Raw genomic sequence first — 16,906 nt, forward strand, 5'->3', positions numbered from 1 at the left:
AGACCCTTTCTTCAGACCCTCCTTCAAACGTCACCCATTCCTTCTCTCCAAGATGCTGCCTGACCTGCTGAGTTACTCCGGCATTTTGTGATACCTTCAGATTAGTTTTGTTTGGTTCAGAGATACAGCGCGGAAACAGGCCCTTCGGCCCACTGAGTCCGCACCGACCTGTGATCACCCCGCACACTAACACTATCCACACACACACACACACACTGGGGGCAAATTATAGAAGGCAATCAACCTACAAACCTGTGTAGGAAGGAACTGCAGATGCTGGTTTAAATCGAAGGTAGACGCAAAATGCTGGAGTAACTCAGCAGGTCAGGCAGCATCTCTGGAGAGAAGGAACGGGTGACATTTTGGGTCGAGACCCTTCCTCAGACTGAAGAAGGGTCTCAACCCGAAACATCACCATTCCTCCTGTACAGGTACTATATATATATATGTGTGTATATGTGTGTGTGTGTGTGTGTGCATGTGTGTGTGTATGGGTGTGCATGTGTGTGTGTGCATGTGTGTGTGTGTGCATGTGTGTGTGTGCGCGTGCATGTGTGTGTGTGTGTCTGTGTGTGTGTACGTGCATGTGTGTGTGCGTGCATGTGTGTGTGTGTGTACGTGCATGTGTGTGTGTGCATGTGTGTGTGTGTGTCTATGTGTGTGTGCGTGCATGTGTGTGTGTGTCTGTGTGTGTGTGCGTGCATGTGTGTGTGCGTGCATGTGTGTGTGCGTGCATGTGTGTGTGTGTGTGGTGCGCGTGCATGTGTGTGTGTGCATGTGTGTGTGTGTGTCTGTGTGTGTGTACGTGCATGTGTGTGTGTGTGTCTGTGGTGTGTGTACGTGCATGTGTGTGTGTGTGTGTGTGAATATGTGTACACACACTGTACGTTCTCTCTTGTTTATCATATTGTTTACAGTGCACTATGTTGACATGTTCTGTTGTACTGCAGCAAGTAAGGATGTCATTGTCCTATCTGGGACACATGACAATAAAACACTCTTGACTCCTGACTGGTGAACAGTCCCAACCCAACACGTGGTCTGCTGCACTCTGCACCCGTACATGACGCCCATTAACCCTCGTGACCCTGGCTGGCCCCACTCACCGCCGGACTGCTGCCTCCTTCATCTTCAGGAAGACAAACTCCACCTTGAAGCTGAAATCAATCTGAATGAGGCTGTGAGGAGCAGAGAGAGGGGGAGAGGGAGAGAGGGGGAGGGGGAGAGAGAGGGGGGAGAGAGAGGGAAGGAGAGAGAGGAGGGAGAGAGAGGGAGAGGGAGAGGGAGAGGGGGGGGAGAAAGAGGGGGGGAGAGAGAGAAGGAGAGGGGGGAGAGAGAGGGGGCAGAGAGGGGGAGAGAGAGGGGGAAGAGAGTGGGGGTGAGAGAGGGGGGCAGAGAGAGGGGGGTGAGAGAGGGGGGAGGGAGAGAGGGGGAGAGAGAGAGTGAGGGGGAGAGGGAGGGGGAAGGGGGGAGGGAGAGAGAGGGGAGAGAGAGGGGGAGAGAGGGAGGGAGGGGGGGGAGAGGGGAGAGGGAGGGAGGGGGGGAGAGGTGGGGGGAGAGGGGGAGGGAGGGGGGGAGGGGAGAGAGGGGGGTGAGAGAGAGAGGGGGAGAGGGAGAGGGGGCAGAGAGAGGGGGGCAGAGAGAGGGGGCAGAGAGAGGGGGGAGAAAGAGAGGAGGAGAGAGAGGGTGGCAGACAGGGGGGCAGAGAGCAGGGATGAGTGAGGGCGGAGAGAGAGAGGAGGAGAGGGAGGGGGAGGGGAGAGGGAGGAGAGAGAGGAGAGAGAGGGGGGCAGACAGGGGGGGCAGAGAGAGGGTGGGAGAGAGAGGGGGCGGAGAAAGGGGGCGGAGAGAGGGGAGAGAGGGGGGGAAAGAAGGGAGAGAAAGGGGGAGAGAGGGGGGAGGGAGGGGGGAGAGGGAGGGGGGGCAGAGAGAGAGCATTAGTTATCCCACACTGCCTGTGCAAGGCACCATACCTCATCATTCATCACAAACCCCACCAGCCCATCAGCCCAGAGACCCGGGTTCCATCCCGACTACGGGTGCTGTCTGTACGGAGTTTGTACATTCTCCCCGTGACCATGCGTGGCTTTTCCCAGGGTGCTCTGGTTTTCTCCCACACTCCAAAGATGTTCAGGTTTGTTGGCTAATTGGCTTTGGTCAAAATTGTAAACTGTCTCTAGTGTGTAGGGTAGTGGTTGTGTATAGGGATCGCTGGTTGGCATGGACTCGGTGGGCCGAAGGGCCTGTTTCCTTGTTGTGTCTCTAAACTATGTTGTAGGAAAGATGTTGTCAAGCGGGAAAGGGCACAGAGAAGATTTACGAGGATGTTGCCAGACTAGAGGGTGTGAGCTACAGGGAGAGGTTGAGTGGGCTGGGTCTCTATTCCATGGAGCGCAGGAGGATGAGGGAGATCTTATAGAGGTTGTACAAAATCATGGGAGGAATAGATCGGGTGGATGCACAGAGTCTCTTGCCCAGAGTAGGGGAATCGAGGACCAGAGGACATGGGTTCAAGGTGAAGGGGAAAAGGTTTAATAGGAATCTGAGGGGTAACTTTTTCACACAGTGGTGGGTGTATGGAACAAGCTGCCAGAGGAGGTAGTAGAGACTGGGACATCCCAATGTTTAAGAAACATTTAGACAGGTAGATGGATATGACAGGTTTGGAGGGTTATGGACCAAACACGGGCAGGTGGGACTAGTGTAGCTGGGACATTGTTGGGCCGGTGGTGGGCAAGTTGGGCCGAAGGGCCTGTTTCCACACTGTATCACTCGATGACTCTATGACTGTAATCGCTCTATGAAACTATCGCTCCATCGCTCTATCACTCTATGACACTATCACTGCCTCACGATGACTATGACTATCACTCTATGTCTATCACTCCATTATTGTGACTCCATCACTCTATCACTCTGTGACTGTGTCTCTGTGTCTCTATCTCTCTGTGTCTCTATCTCTCTATCTCTCTGTGTCTCCATCTCTCTATCTCTCTGTGTCTCTACCTCTCTATCTCTCTGTGTCTCCATCACTGTCTCTGTGTCTCTATCTCTCTATCTCTCTGTGTCTCTGTGCTCTATCTCTCTATCTCTCTGTTCTCTATCTCTCTATCTCTCTGTGTCTCCCGGGAGCGGGACTCACTGGACTCGGACGAGTTGGCCACACCTTGGGTGGTCTCCGGTCTTGTCGGTCACCCTGACGCCAGCGCTGTCCACACACCAGCACATGTTGGCATCGTCGCACTGCTTGGCCTTGAAGGTGCCGTTCCACTCACACTCAGGGTCGTACAGCTCGTCCGCCCTCCGCCCCCCGGGCTGCCGACTGGCGGTGCGGCTCTTGTGAAGCATCTCCAGCTGGATCAGCCGGCACTTGGGAGTCACTGCGGGCGAGAGGAGAGAGCACCGTCGGGTGGGCAGAGTGAGGCAGCGTTTACATCAGGGCGGCAGGGTGACGTAGCGGGTAGTGACGCTGCCTCACAGCGTCACAGACGCACGATCACTCCTGACCCGACTGCGGGCGCCGTCTGTACGCAGTTTGTACGTTCTCCCCGTGACCGCGTGGGTTTTCTCTGGGTCCTTAGTTTAGTTTAGACAATAGACAATAGGTGCAGGAGGAGGCCATTCGGCCCTTCGAGACAGCACCGCCATTCAATGTGATCATGGCTGATCATTCTCAATCAGTACCCCGTTCCTGCCTTCTCCCCATACCCCCTGACTCCGCTATCCTTAAGAGCTCTATCTAGCTCTCTCTTGAATGCATTCAGAGAATTGGCCTCCACTGCCTTCTGAGGCAGAGAATTCCACAGATTCACAACTCTCTGACTGAAAAAGCTTTTCCTCATCTCCGTTCTAAATGGCCAACCCCTTATTCTTAAACTGTGGCCCTTGTTCTGGACTCCCCCAACATTCGGGAACATGTTTCCTGCCTCTAACGTGGTCCAACCGCTTAATAATCTTATACGTTTCGATAAGATCCCCTCTCATTCTTCTAAATTCCAGTGTGTACAAACCTAGTCGCTCCAGTCTTTCAATATACGACAGTCCCGCCATTCCGGGAATTAACCTAGTAAACCTACACTGCACTCCCTCAATAGCAAGAATATCCTTCCTCAAATTTGGAGACCAAAACAGGCCCTTCGGCCCACCGAGTCCACGCCGACCAGCGATCCCCGTATACTTGCACTATCCCACACACACGAGGGACAATTTACAATTTTACCAAAGCCAATTAACCTACAAACTGCACGTCTTTTGGAGTGTGGAGGAAACCGGAGCGCCCGGAGAAAACCCACGCAGGTCACGGGGAGAACGTACAAACTCCGTACAGACGGCGCCCGCAGTCAAAGCCTAGCAAGGCCACATTTGGAGTGTTGTGAGCAGTTTTGGGCACCATATCTGAGGAAGGATGTGCTGGCTCTGGAGAGGGTCCAGAGGAGGTTTACAAGAATGATCCCAGGAATGAGTGGGTTAACCTATGATCAGCGTTTTGTCGACACTGGGTCTATACTCGCTGGAGTTTAGAAGGATGAGGGGGGACCTCATTGAAACGTACAGAATAGTGAAAGGCTTGGATAGAGTGGATGTAGAGAGGATGTTTCCACTAGTGGGAGAGTCGAGGACTAGAGGTCATAGCCTCAGAAGAACGTTCTTTTAGGAAGGAGATGAGGAGAAATTTCTTTAGTCATAGGGTGGTGAATCTGTGGAATTCTTTGCCACAGGAGGCTGTGGAGGCAAGTCAGTGGATATATTTAAGGCAGAGATAGATAGATTCTTGATTAGTGCGGGTGTCAGGGGTTATGGGGAGAAGGCGGGAGAATGGGGTTAGGAGGGAGAGATAGATCAGCCATGATTGAATGGCGGAGTTGACTTGATTGGCCGAATGGCCTAATTCTATTCCTATCCCTTATGACCTTAAGTGATAGGTGGATACAGGTGAGGGGGTTTGGTTTGGCAGGTGGGTGGACAAAGGCTAGAGGTGATGAAGGACATCCTTGCTATTGACGCAGTGCAGTGTAAGTTCACCAGGTTAATCCCCGGGATGGCGGGACTGGCATATGAGGAAAGATTGAAACGACTGGGCTTGTATTCACTGGAGTTTAGAAGGATGAGAAGGGATCTAAAAGAAACATATAAAATTATAAAAGGACTGGACAAGCTAGATGCAGGAAAAATGTTCCCAATGTTGGCGGAGACCAGAACCAGGGGCCACAGTCTAACAATAAAGGGGAAGCCATTTAAAACTGAGGTAAGAAAAAACCTTTTCACCCAGAGAGCTGCCACAGAGGGCAGTGGAGGCCAATTCACTGATGAATTTAAAAGAGAGAGTTAGTTAGAGCTCTAGGGGCTAGTGGAATCAAGGGATATGGGGAGAAGGCAGGCATGGGTTACTGATTGTGGACGATCAGCCATGATCACAATGAATGGCGGTGCTGGCTCGAAGGGCCGAATGGCCTCCTCCTGCACCTATGTTCTATTTTCTATGTGAAGAGACAAAGGGTGTCATGTGAGGAGAGCAGTGCAATGTGAAGCCAGAGGGAGGGGTGAAGGGGGCCGGTGGGGAATGGAGAGAGGGGGAGGAATGAAGGGGAAATGAGAGAGTTGGAGACAGCTGCGATGCATTGGTGCAGAGTTTCCTCGGCCCTGGAATTGCAATTGGCGCAGTGTGAAGGGGTTGCATGGGTGCAGGGCTGCAGTGGGTGCATGGTTTTATGGTGGTGGCTTGGTGCTGGCTTTGCTGCCAGTGTTGCTACTGGTGGCTGCCAGGGGAGGTTACAATATATGCTGGCGGGCACGTGAATGCGATGGGTGCATGGAATGCAGTGGTGCATTGGTGGCTGCAAGGGGAGTGCACTGTTTGCTGTGGGTGCAGTGATTGAGGTGGTGCTGCATTGGTGGCTGCAGGGGTCGGGGGTGTTGCACTGTTTGCTGGGGTGCATGCATGCGTCAGATGCAGGGATTACAGCAGTGCTGCAATTGGTGGCCATCAGAGTTGAGGAGTTGCATGTTTGCTGTGGTGCATGCATGTGACGGGTGCATGGGGCGGCGGGGGTGCTGCATTGGTGGCTACAAGGAGGGAGCTGCATTGTTTGGTGGGGCGCAGAGATTCGACGGTGCATGGGTTGCGGTGGTTGCTGCATTGGTCGGTACTAGGGAGTTGCATTGTTTGGTGGTGGGGCAGAGATGCGACGGTGCATGGGTTTGCAGTGGCGTGCATGGTGCTACAAGGGAGGGAGCTGCATTGTTTAGTGGGGCAGAGATGCGACGGTGCATGGTTTGCCAGTTGCGGTGCATGGGTGGCTGCGATCGCAGGGTTTGCTGCAGTCGGTGCAGGCGCGGGCACTCACGCTGGTCGCAGTTGACGGTGAGATTGTCGAAGCCGCGGAACACGGCCTCACACGTGCCGCAGCGGTTGAGGTGGCAGGTGACGTACTGGTTTTACCTGCAGCTCGCATCCTCACACACCTCATCAAAACTCACAGTTCTCATCGCTGGAGATGCATCGGGACATTCGTCATCTACACGGGGGGGAGAACAACGGGGGAGAGAGAGAGATGGGGGAGAGAAAGAGAGAGAGAAAAGTGAGAGGGAGGGAGGGAGGGAGGGAGGAGGGAGTGAGGGTGTGGGAGAGATAGATAGGAGAGAGGGATGCAGGGAGATAATGAGGGGAGAAATAGGAGTGGGGAGGGAGGAAGAGAAAGAGAAGGAGAGAGGGTGTGGGAGAGATGGAGAGAGGGAGGGAGAGTGTGGAGAGAGAGGGAGAGAGAGGGAATGAAAGGGATGGGGGAGAGAGGAGGGGGAGGGAGGGAGGGAGGGAGGGAGGGAGGGAGTGAGGGAGGGAGGGAGGGAGGGAGGGGAGTGAGGGAGGGAGGGAGGGAGGGAGAAGTGAGAGAAGGGAGGGAGTCACATTGCCTCAAAATCCATCTCAATTCCCCCCCCCCCCTCCCTCACTCTCCCCCCCCCCCCCACCCCCCAGCCCTCTGATGAACTGATGCGCTACAAAGCTGAGAACTATATTTTGCAATAAACAACAGCGTGCTGGAGTAACTCAGCAGGTCAGGCAGCATCTGTGGAGAACACGGATAGGTGACGTTTCAGGTCGGGACCCTTCTTCAAACAGCATCTGCCGTTACTCCAGCACGTTGTCATTTTTTTTGTAAACAAGCATCTGCAGTTCCTTGGTTTCTACAACTACGTTCTGCACTCTGTGTCTTCCCCTTCGCTCCACCTATTGTACGAGTTTGACAATTATATTTATGTACGGTTTGATCTGATCCGTATGGATAGCGTGCAAAACAAAGTCTGTCCCTGCACCTCGGTAAACGAGACAATAAAACACCCGTGCCTGCCTTCTCCCCATACCCCTTGGTTCCACTAGCCCCATGAGCTCTATCTAACTCTCTCTTAAATTCATCCAGTGAATTGGCCTCCACTGCCTCTGTGGCAGAGAATTCCACAAATTCACAACCTCTCTGGGTAGGAAAAAGGTTTTTTCTCACCTCAGTTTTAAACGGCCTCTCCTTTATTCTTAGACTGTGTGGCCCCTGGTTCTGGACTCCCCCAACATTGTCCAAGTGGCTTTTAAATGTTGTTATAGTCCCAGCCTCAACTACTTCCTCTGGCAGCTGGTTCCATGCGCCCACCCACCACCCTAACTAATTAGACTATGTAGAAGGGAACCTCCAGTTTCTTTTCCTCTACTCTCAGTCTGAAGAAGGGTCCCGACCCGAAACACCACCCATCCTTTTTCTCCAGAGACGCTGAGTTGCTCCACCACTTTGTGTCTATCTTAACTAACCAAATGACGGACTAATTAACTAACTAACTAACTAACTAACTAACTAACTAACTAACTAACTAACTAACTAACTAACTAACTAACTAACTAAAGAACGACTAACTAATTAACTAACTAATGAACTAACTAACTCGCTAACTGACTAACTAAATGACGAACTAACTAACTAACAACTAACAAACCAGCCAACGAACTAACCAACCAACTGACTAACCAACTAACTAACCAACCAACGCTGAGTTGCTCCTCCACTTTGTGTCTATCACACACACACACACACACACACACACACACAGCCCCCCCCCTAACTACACATCCCCAACACTCTGCTGTAGAGACCACCTCCACCGGCTTAAGATAGACACAGAAAGCTGGAGCAACTCCAGGAGCGGGACAGGCAGCAGCATCTCTGGAGAGAAGGAATGGGTGGCGTTTCGGGTCGAGATTCTCAGTCTGAAGAAGGGTCTCGACTCGAAACGCCCCGCTGAGTTACTCCAGCATTCTGTGTCTGTCTTCGGTTTAAACCAGCATCTGCAGTTCCTTCCCAAACTAACCAATGTCTCTCCTCTCTCTGTCCTTCAGCCTGTTGCCCTCTAGTTTCAGAATGCTCAACCATGGGTGAAAGACGGTGATTGCTGACTTGATCCCCACTCTCATGACTTTGCATAAGGTCACCCCTCAGCCTCCTGTGCTCCAAAGTAAACACTCCGAAGGTATCACAAAACGCTGGAGTAACTCAGCGGGTCAGGCAGCATCTTCAGGAGAGGAGGAGTGGGTGACGTTCGTTTCGGGTCGAGACCCTTCTTCAGATCAGTTACTCCAGCATTTTGTGATACCTTCGATTTGTACCAGCATCTGCAGTTATTTTCCTGCACAAAGAAAACGCTCCTATTCCTTGCACCCAGAGACGCTGCCTGTCCCGCTGAGTTCAGTCATGGTGTGTCACAGAGTCAGTCGAAGAAGGGTCTCCACCCAAAACATCACCCATTCCCTCTCTCCCAGATGCCCTGCCTGACCCGCTGAGTTACTCCAGCATTTTGTGATACCTTCACAGTCATGGAGTGTGGAAACAGGCCCTTCATAGAATCATAGTCAGAGAGTGATACAGAGTGGAAACAGGCCCTTCATAGAGTCACAGAGTCACAGAGTGATACAGTGTGGAAACAGGCCCTTCGGCCCAACTCACCCACACCGGCCAACAATGTCCCAGCTACACTAGTCCCACCTGCCTGCGCTTGGTCCATATCCCTCCAAACCCGTCCTATCCATGTACCTGTCCAACTGTTTTTTAAACAATGGGATAGTCCCAGCCTCAACTACCTCCTCTGGCAGCTTGTTCCATACACCCACCACCCTCTGTGTGAAAAAGTTACCCCTCGGATTCCTGCTAAATCTTTTCCCCTTCACCTTGAACCTGTGTCCTCTGGTCCTCGATTCCCCTACTCTGGGGCAAGAGACTCTGTGCATCTACCCGATCTATTCCTCTCATGATTCTGTGACTCTAGCATTTTTGTGTCCATCTCCGATGTAAAGCAGCGTCTGCAGTCGCTTCCGACAGACTCTAGGCTTACCTGGGATGGCGGAACTGTTGTACATGTAATCCACCATCAGTGCCAGGAGAAGTGTGGAGCCTGGTCTCGCCATGTTCTTGTGCTGGAGTGAGTCTCAGCAGAATCAACGCCTCTCTCTCTCTCTCTCCCTCTCCCCAACAGCCGGTGAGCAGAACACCTTCACCTCCAGCAGTGGCGGGGCACAGCCACGCACACACACACAGCATTCCAGCTGGTTTATGTTTAACTGGCTCTGGTTTGTTGTCACACCCCCCCGCCCGCTAGGAAGCATGCAGGTACAGCAGGCAGTGAAGGAAGCCAATGGAATGTTGCCCTTCATAACAAGAGGAGTTGAGTATAGGAGCAAAGAGGTCCTTCTGCAGTTGTACAGGGCCCCAGTGAGACCGCACCTGGAGTACTGTGTGTAGTTTTGGTCTCCAAATTTGAGGAAGGATATTCCTGCTGTTGAGGGCGTGCAGCGTAGGTTTACTAGATTAATTCCCGGAATGGCGGGACTGTCATATGTTGAAAGACTGGAGCGAGTAGGCTTGTATACACTGAATTTAGAAGGATGAGAGGGGATCTTATCGAAACGTGTAAGATTATTAAGGGGTTGGACACGTTAGAGGCAGGAAACATGTTCCCAATGTTGGGGGAGTCCAGAACAGGGGGCCACAGTTTAAGGATAAGGGGTAGGCCATTTAGAACGGAGATGAGGAAAAACCTTTTCAGTCAGAGAGTTGTGAATCTGTGGAATTCTCTGCTTCAGAAGGCAGTGGAGGCCAATTCTCTGAATGCATTCAAGAGAGAGCTAGATAGAGCTCTTAAGGATAGCGGAGTCAGGGGGTATGGGGAGAAGGCAGGAACGGGGTACTGATCGAGAACGATCAGCCATGATCACATTGAATGGCGGTGCTGGCTCGAAGGGCCGAATGGCCTCCTCCTGCACCTATTGTCTATTGGCACGACTGACTGACTGGGACCCGCCAGCCATAAGTGATAGGAGTAGAATTAGGCCATTCGGCCCATCAAGTCTACTCCGCCATTCAATTGTGGCTGGTCTATCTCTCCCTCCTAACCCCATTCTCCTGCCTTCTCCCCATAGCCCCTGACACCTGTACTCAATCAAGAATCTATCTATCTCTGCCTTAAACATATCCACTGACTTGGCCTCCACAGCCTTCTGTGGCAATGAATTCCACAGATTCACCACCTTCTGACTAAAGGAATTCCTCCTCATCTCCTTCCTAAAGGAACATCCTTTTATTCTGAGGCTGTGACCTCTGGTCCTAGACTCTCCCACTAGTGGAAACATCATCTAACAATAGACACAAAATGCTGGAGTAACTCAGCCGGTCAGGCAGCATCTCGGGAGAGGAATGGGTGACGTTTCGGGTCGAGACCCTTCAGTTACTCCAGCATTTTGCGTCTACCTTCGATTTAAACCAGCATCTGCAGTTGCCTGATAACAGCCGGGGAAGAGAAACTGTCCCTGAATCTGGAGGTGTGCGTTTTCACACTTCTGTACCTTTTTGCCCGATGGGTGAGGGGAGAAGAGGGAGTGGCCAGGGTGAGACTGGTCCTTGATTATGCTGCTGGCCTTGCCGAGGCAACGTGAGGTGTGCATGGAGTCAATGGGAGGCAGGTTGGTTTGTGTGATGGTCTGGGCTGCGTCCACAATTCTCCGCAATTTCTCGCGATGTCTTGGATGGAGCTGTTCCCAAACCGAGCTGTGATGCTTCCCGATAAAATGCTTTCTACGTTGCATCTGTAGAGGTTGGTGAGAGTGCTTGGAGACGTGCCGAACTTCTCAACCTTTCTAAGGAAGTAGCGAAACTAAACACTGAATTCTCCAATTGGAGTAATCCCCCCCTCCCACCCCCTCTTTCTTTCCCATCCCTCCCCCTCCCTAGTGCACGCTCATTTCTCCCATTACCCCATCCTACCTCCCCCTCTCCCATTCCACCTGTATCCCTCCCTCTGGCTTCACATTTATCTCACACCCTTATGTCTACTTTCCATCTCTGGCCTTTGTCCATCTCTGGCCCATCAATCCGCCCTCCCTCCCCCCGCCTGTATCCACCTATCACTTGCCAGGTTGTGTCCCGCCCCCACCTCTCCTCCAGCTTTCTCCCCCCCCCCCCCCCCCCCACCTCCATCAGCCTGAAGAATGGGCGGTCTCGGTGGCGCGGCGGTAGAGTTGCTGCCTCACAGCGAATGCAGCGCCGGAGACCCGGGTTCCATCCCGTCTACGGGCGCTGTCTGTACGGAGTTTGTACGTTCTCCCCGTGACCTGCGTGGGTTTTCTCCGAGATCTTCGGTTTCCTCCCACACTCCAAAGACGGTTAATTGGTTTGTTGGTTAATTGGCTTGGCAAATGTAAAAATTGTCCGGAGTGCTAATGTGTGGGGATCGCTGGTCGGCGCGGACCCGGTGGGCCGAAGGGCCTAGGTTCCACGCTGTATCTCTAAACTGAACTAAAAAGCATGCCAACACGAAACATCACCTGCCCATTGGCTTCTGACCTGCAGAGTTACTCCAGCACTTTGTGTTTAGATCATGAGGACATTGCTATTGAGGGCGTGCAGCGTAGGTTCACTAGGTTAATTCCCGGAATGGCGGGACTGTCGTATGTTGAAAGGCTGGAGCAATTAGGCTTGTATACACAGGAATTTAGAAGGATGAGGGCGGATCTTATTGAAACATATAAGATAATTAGGGGATTGGACACATTAGAGGCAGGAAACATGTTCCCAATGTTGGGGGAGTCCAGAACAAGGGGCCACAGTTTAAGAATAAGGGGTAGGCCATTTAGAACGGAGATGAGGAAGAACTTTTTCTGTCAGAGAGTGGTGAAGGTGTGGAATTCTCTGCCTCAGAAGGCAGTGGAGGCCAGTTCGTTGGATGCTTTCAAGAGAGAGCTGGATAGAGCTCTTAAGGATAGCGGAGTGAGGGGGTATGGGGAGAAGGCAGGAATGGGGGTACTGATTGAGAGTGATCAGCCATGATCGCATTGAATGGCGGTGCTGGCTCGAAGGGCTGAATGGCCTACTCCTGCACCTATTGTCTATTGTCTATTGACATTTTAATTCACAACACACAAACAAAAAACTGTACACATCTGCCAGTCCATACAAAATAAATATTTGTTTTAAAAAATCTCACAATTCAATATTCAGACCCTGCATCCTGTGGATGGGACTTTGAGCGAACTGCCTGTTGTGGAGAGTGGGAAGACCAGGCAATCCTCCCCCCTCAGCCCACACTCCCAACATGTCAGCAATACATCTGGGAGGGGGGGAATCTGTCCGTGTGTGAACCTGCTGGAGCCTTGGGTGAGAGAGAGAGGGAGGGAGGGAGAGATGGAGAGAGGGAGGGAGGGAGCAGGAGAGGGGGTGGGGGTGGAGGGTGAGAGAGGGGGGAGAGAGAGAGGGAGGGAGAGAGAGGGAGGGAAGGAGTGGGGGTGGAGGGAGAGGGGGAAGAGGGAGAGGAGGTGGGGGTGGAGGGAGAGAGAGGGGGGAGAGAGAGAGAGAGGGAGGGAGGGAGAGAGAGGGAGGGAAGGAGTGGGGGTGGAGGGAGAGGGGGAAGAGGGAGAGGAGGTGGGGGTGGAGGGAGAGGGGGGAGAGAGAGGGGGGAGAGAGAGAGAGGGAGGGAGGGAGAGAGAGGGAGGGAAGGAGTGGGGGTGGAGGGAGAGGGGGAAGAGGGAGAGAGGGAGGGAGGGGGAGAGAGATGGAGGGAGGGGGAGAGGGAGGGAGGGAGAGAGAGAGAGAGGGTGGGGGTGGAGGGAGGGAAAGAGGGGGAAGAGGGAGGGAAAGAGGGGGAAGAGGGAGAGAGGGGGAAGAGGGAGAGAGGGGGAAGAGGGAGAGAGGGACGGAGAGAGGTTGGGGGTTGAGGGAAGGGGGGGAGGGGGCTGAGGGGGGAATCTGTCCGTGTGTGAAGCCGCTGCTGCCTTGGGCTGAAGACGGGGAAACCATGTTCCCCACCCACCTGACACCGTGACTCTGGACGGTCCATGAGATGGAGGAAGGCAACCGTTCCTCGTTAGTGTTCAATCAGGATCAGTTCTTCGTTAATCTTCGATGAGGTTCGGCTCCGCGTTAATCTTCGACGAGGCTCGGTTCTTCGTTAATCTCCGATGAGGATCGTCTCCTCGTTAATCTCCGATGAGGACCGGCTCCTCGTTAATCTTCCAGCAGGATGTCAAGCTCTTCAAGGGGAAGGCGGAGTCGGATGTCCTTCTCGGTCATTAAGTCAGTGATTTCTTGCAGCCGCTCGGGTAGCAGGCGGACTGCGTCCAAGTACAGCACCTGGGCGGGGGGGGGGGAGAGAAGGGGAACTCAGCGACTCCCACCTTAGACATTCCCTACAGCACAGGCGGCCGCTCGGCCCATCGAGTCTATGCCGGCTCCCACAGCAATCTCATTCCTCACTAGCTTCCCTTTGACAGTAAGCCCTCGCTGTAAGATCGCTCTGTAACAGGTTTTGGTTACAGTGGACCGAGGCTCTCATTGTTCAGCCCCCCCCCACCCCCCACCCCTCCCTACTTCCGCCAAGTTCTTCTCGCTGCTACCGTCGAGCTTGAAGTCCCACACCACGAGGGGAATAGACCGGATAGATGCACAGAGTCTCTTGCCCAGAGTCGGGGAATCGGGGACCAGAGGGCATAGGTTCAAGGTGAAGGGGAAAAGATTTAATAGGAATCTGAGGGGTAACTTTTTCACACAGAGGGTGGTGGGTGTATGGAACAAGCTGCCAGAGGAGGTAGTTGAGGCTGGGACTATCCCATCGTTTAAGAAACAGTTAGACAGGTACATGGATAGGACGGGTTTGGAGGGATATGGACCAAGCGCAGGCAAGTGGGACTAGGGTAGCTGGGACATTGTTGGTCGGTGTGGGCAAGTTGGGCTGAAGGGCCTGTTTCCACTGTATCAATCTACGACTCTTGAATCGACCCGCACATCCCCACTCCTACCACTGCCACTGAGGGGTCCATAGATTGGTCAGTCATGGGAGCAGAATTAGGCCCATGTGGCCCAACGATTCGACTCCACGATTCATTGATGGCTGATGAATCTTTCCCCCTCTCAACCCCATTCTCCCCATAGCCGTGTGTCTCTGTCTCTCTATGCGGTCACGGTGGCGCAGCGGTAGAGTTGCTGTCTTACAGCGAATGCAGCGCCGGAGAGCCGGTTTCGATCCCGACTACGGGTGCTGTCTGTACGGAGTTTGTACGTTCTCCCCGTGACCTGCGTAGGTTTTCTCCGAGATCTTCGGTTTCCTCCCACACTCCAAAGACGTGCAGGTATGTAGTTTAATTGGCTTGGTGTATGTGTAAATTGTCCCTAGTGGGTGTAGGATAGTGTTAATGTGCGGGGATCGCTGGTCGGTGCGGACCCGGTGGGCCGAAGGGCCTGTTTCCGCGCTGTATCTCTAAAACTAAATTTTTTTTTAAAAAGACTTGTGACCAAGAGAGCTGTCTGTGCGGAGTTTGCACGTTCTCCCTGTGACTGCGTGGGTTTCCTCCGGGTGTTCCGGTTTCCTCCCACACCCCACAGGTTTAATCGGCCCTCTGTAAATTGCCACTGGGAGTGGATGAGCAAGTGGGATAACGTAGAACTCCTGTCAACGGGTGATCGATGGACTCGGTGGGCAGAAGGGCCTGTTTCCATGCTGTATCTCCAAAACTAAACTAAAACCCACTAAAAACTGATCAAACAGGTCTACGGTTTAGGTACTGTAAGAAAATAACTGCAGATGCTGGTACAAATCAAAGGTATTTATTTCACAAAATGCTGGAGTAACTCAGCAGGTCAGGCAGCATCTCAGGAGAGAAGGAATGGGTGACGTTTCGGGTCGAGACCCTTCTTCAGACTGATGTCAGGGGGGCGGGACAAAGGAAGGATATAGGTGGAGACAGGAAGATAGAGGGAGATCTGGGAAGGGGGAGGGGAAGGGAGGGACAGAGGAACTATCTAAAGTTGGAGAAGTCGATGTTCATACCACTGGGCTGTAAGCTGCCCAAGCGAAATATGAGGTGCTGTTCCTCCAATTTGCGGTGGGCCTCACTATGGCACTGGAGGAGGCCCATGACAGAAAGGTCAGACTGGGAGTGGGAGGGGGAGTTGGAGTGCTCGGCCACCGGGACGGTTTAGGTAGAGACTACAATTTAGGTCCACGTATTCGAGGAGAGAAGTGTTATTGGAGAAAGTGTTTAGAAAGTGTTTAGAAAGTGTTTAGAACTGGGACGGTGGTGCCAGGTCTGGAGAGAGGGTCTGAGGAGGAAGAACAGAACAATTGGGGTCCTGTTTATTTGGAGATGAGGTGGCAGGACAGATCGCCACAGGAGATCCTTAGTTTAGTTTAGTTTACAGATTCAGCGCGGAAACAGGCCCTTCGGCCCACCGGGTCCGGGCCGCCCAGCGATCCCCGCACATAAACACTATCCTACACCCACTAGGGACAATTTTTACATTTACCCAGCCAATTAACCTACAAACCTGTACGTCTTTGGAGTGTGGGAGGAAACCAAAGATCTCAGAGAAAACCCACGCAGGTCACGGGGAAAACGTACAAACTCCGTACAGACGCCGGATGGAACCCGGGTCTCCGGCGCTGCATTCGCTGTAAGGCAGCAACTCTACCGCTGCGCCACCGTGGCCGCCTTCTTCCCTGTGGCTATCAAACTTTACATCTCCTCCCCCTTCTGTCGTGGGGTAGACTGAAACTGACTCCCCTACCCCCACCCCCTCCCCAATCTTTGCACGCACCCAAGCTTTTCCACTTAATTTATGTTTCGTGTATTTTGTGTTTTCATGACAGATCAATTTCCCTCCTGGGATTAAGTAAAGTTCCATCGTATCATTCGTGTGGCGTCGAATGTGAGGTGCTTGGATGGGATTCTGTGGGGCAGAGCAGAGTTAATGAACTGTGAGAGGGTGATTGGGGTATGGGGGGGCTGTGCTCACCTTGGCCCAGGGGCAGTTCTGCAGCGCTCTGTAAAACACTCCTCTCGCCCGCTCCACATCCCCGCGCTCCGCCTGCAATGTGGGCAATCAAAGCAATCAGACGTTAGAACGAGGACTGGGCACCAACAACAGCAGCAAGCTGTGCCCACGGCACAGGGCACAAGGCAGGCACCCATTGGTGTGGCAAGCACAGAGGGGGGCCGACGTGAAACTGTGGGTGGACGAGGGGGGGTGGGTGAGAGGCGAGAGAAGGGGGGGGCGAGAGAGATAGGGGGCGAGAGAGATAGGGGGGGCGAGAGAGAGGGGGGGGCGAGAGAGAGATGGGGGGCAAGAGAGAGAGGGGGCGAGAGAGATGGGGGGGCGAGAGAGAGATGGGGGGGCGAGAGAGAGGGGGCGAGAGAGAGATGGGGCGAGAGAGAGATGGGGCGAGAGAGAGGTGGGGCGAGAGAGAGGGGGTGAGAGAGGGGGGTGAGAGAGGGGGGTGAGAGAGGGTGGGGGTGAGAGAGGGTGGGGGTGAGAGAGGGTGGGGGTGAGAGAGGGTGGGGGTGAGAGAGGGTGGGGGGGGCAAGAGAGAGTGGGGGGGGCGAGAGAGAGTG

The 16,906-nt window shown here is 53.3% G+C and overlaps 1 protein-coding gene and 1 pseudogene across 2 annotated transcripts in view; both read right to left on the reverse strand.

The window, feature by feature from the left end:
* LOC144597532 (epithelial cell adhesion molecule-like) overlaps nt 1-9,439 on the reverse strand; it is a 28,275-nt pseudogene extending 18,836 nt beyond the window's left edge. Inside the window, exons 1-4 of the transcript XR_013547757.1 lie at nt 9,367-9,439; nt 6,345-6,515; nt 3,143-3,380; nt 1,107-1,178 (exon numbers count right to left, since the gene is read on the reverse strand). The product of XR_013547757.1 is annotated as an epithelial cell adhesion molecule-like (transcript). The remainder of the gene's footprint in view (nt 1-1,106; nt 1,179-3,142; nt 3,381-6,344; nt 6,516-9,366) is intronic.
* A 3,689-nt stretch (nt 9,440-13,128) lies between these two features.
* nrde2 (NRDE-2, necessary for RNA interference, domain containing) overlaps nt 13,129-16,906 on the reverse strand; it is a 52,510-nt gene continuing 48,732 nt past the window's right edge. Inside the window, exons 13-14 of the mRNA XM_078407235.1 lie at nt 16,311-16,382; nt 13,129-13,652 (exon numbers count right to left, since the gene is read on the reverse strand). Coding sequence (XP_078263361.1) covers nt 13,527-13,652; nt 16,311-16,382 — 198 coding nt within the window. The 3' untranslated portion in view covers nt 13,129-13,526. The remainder of the gene's footprint in view (nt 13,653-16,310; nt 16,383-16,906) is intronic.

The sequence above is a fragment of the Rhinoraja longicauda genome, chromosome 10 (assembly GCF_053455715.1).
Source record: "Rhinoraja longicauda isolate Sanriku21f chromosome 10, sRhiLon1.1, whole genome shotgun sequence".
In the NCBI taxonomy this organism is placed as follows: Eukaryota; Metazoa; Chordata; class Chondrichthyes; order Rajiformes; family Arhynchobatidae; genus Rhinoraja; species Rhinoraja longicauda.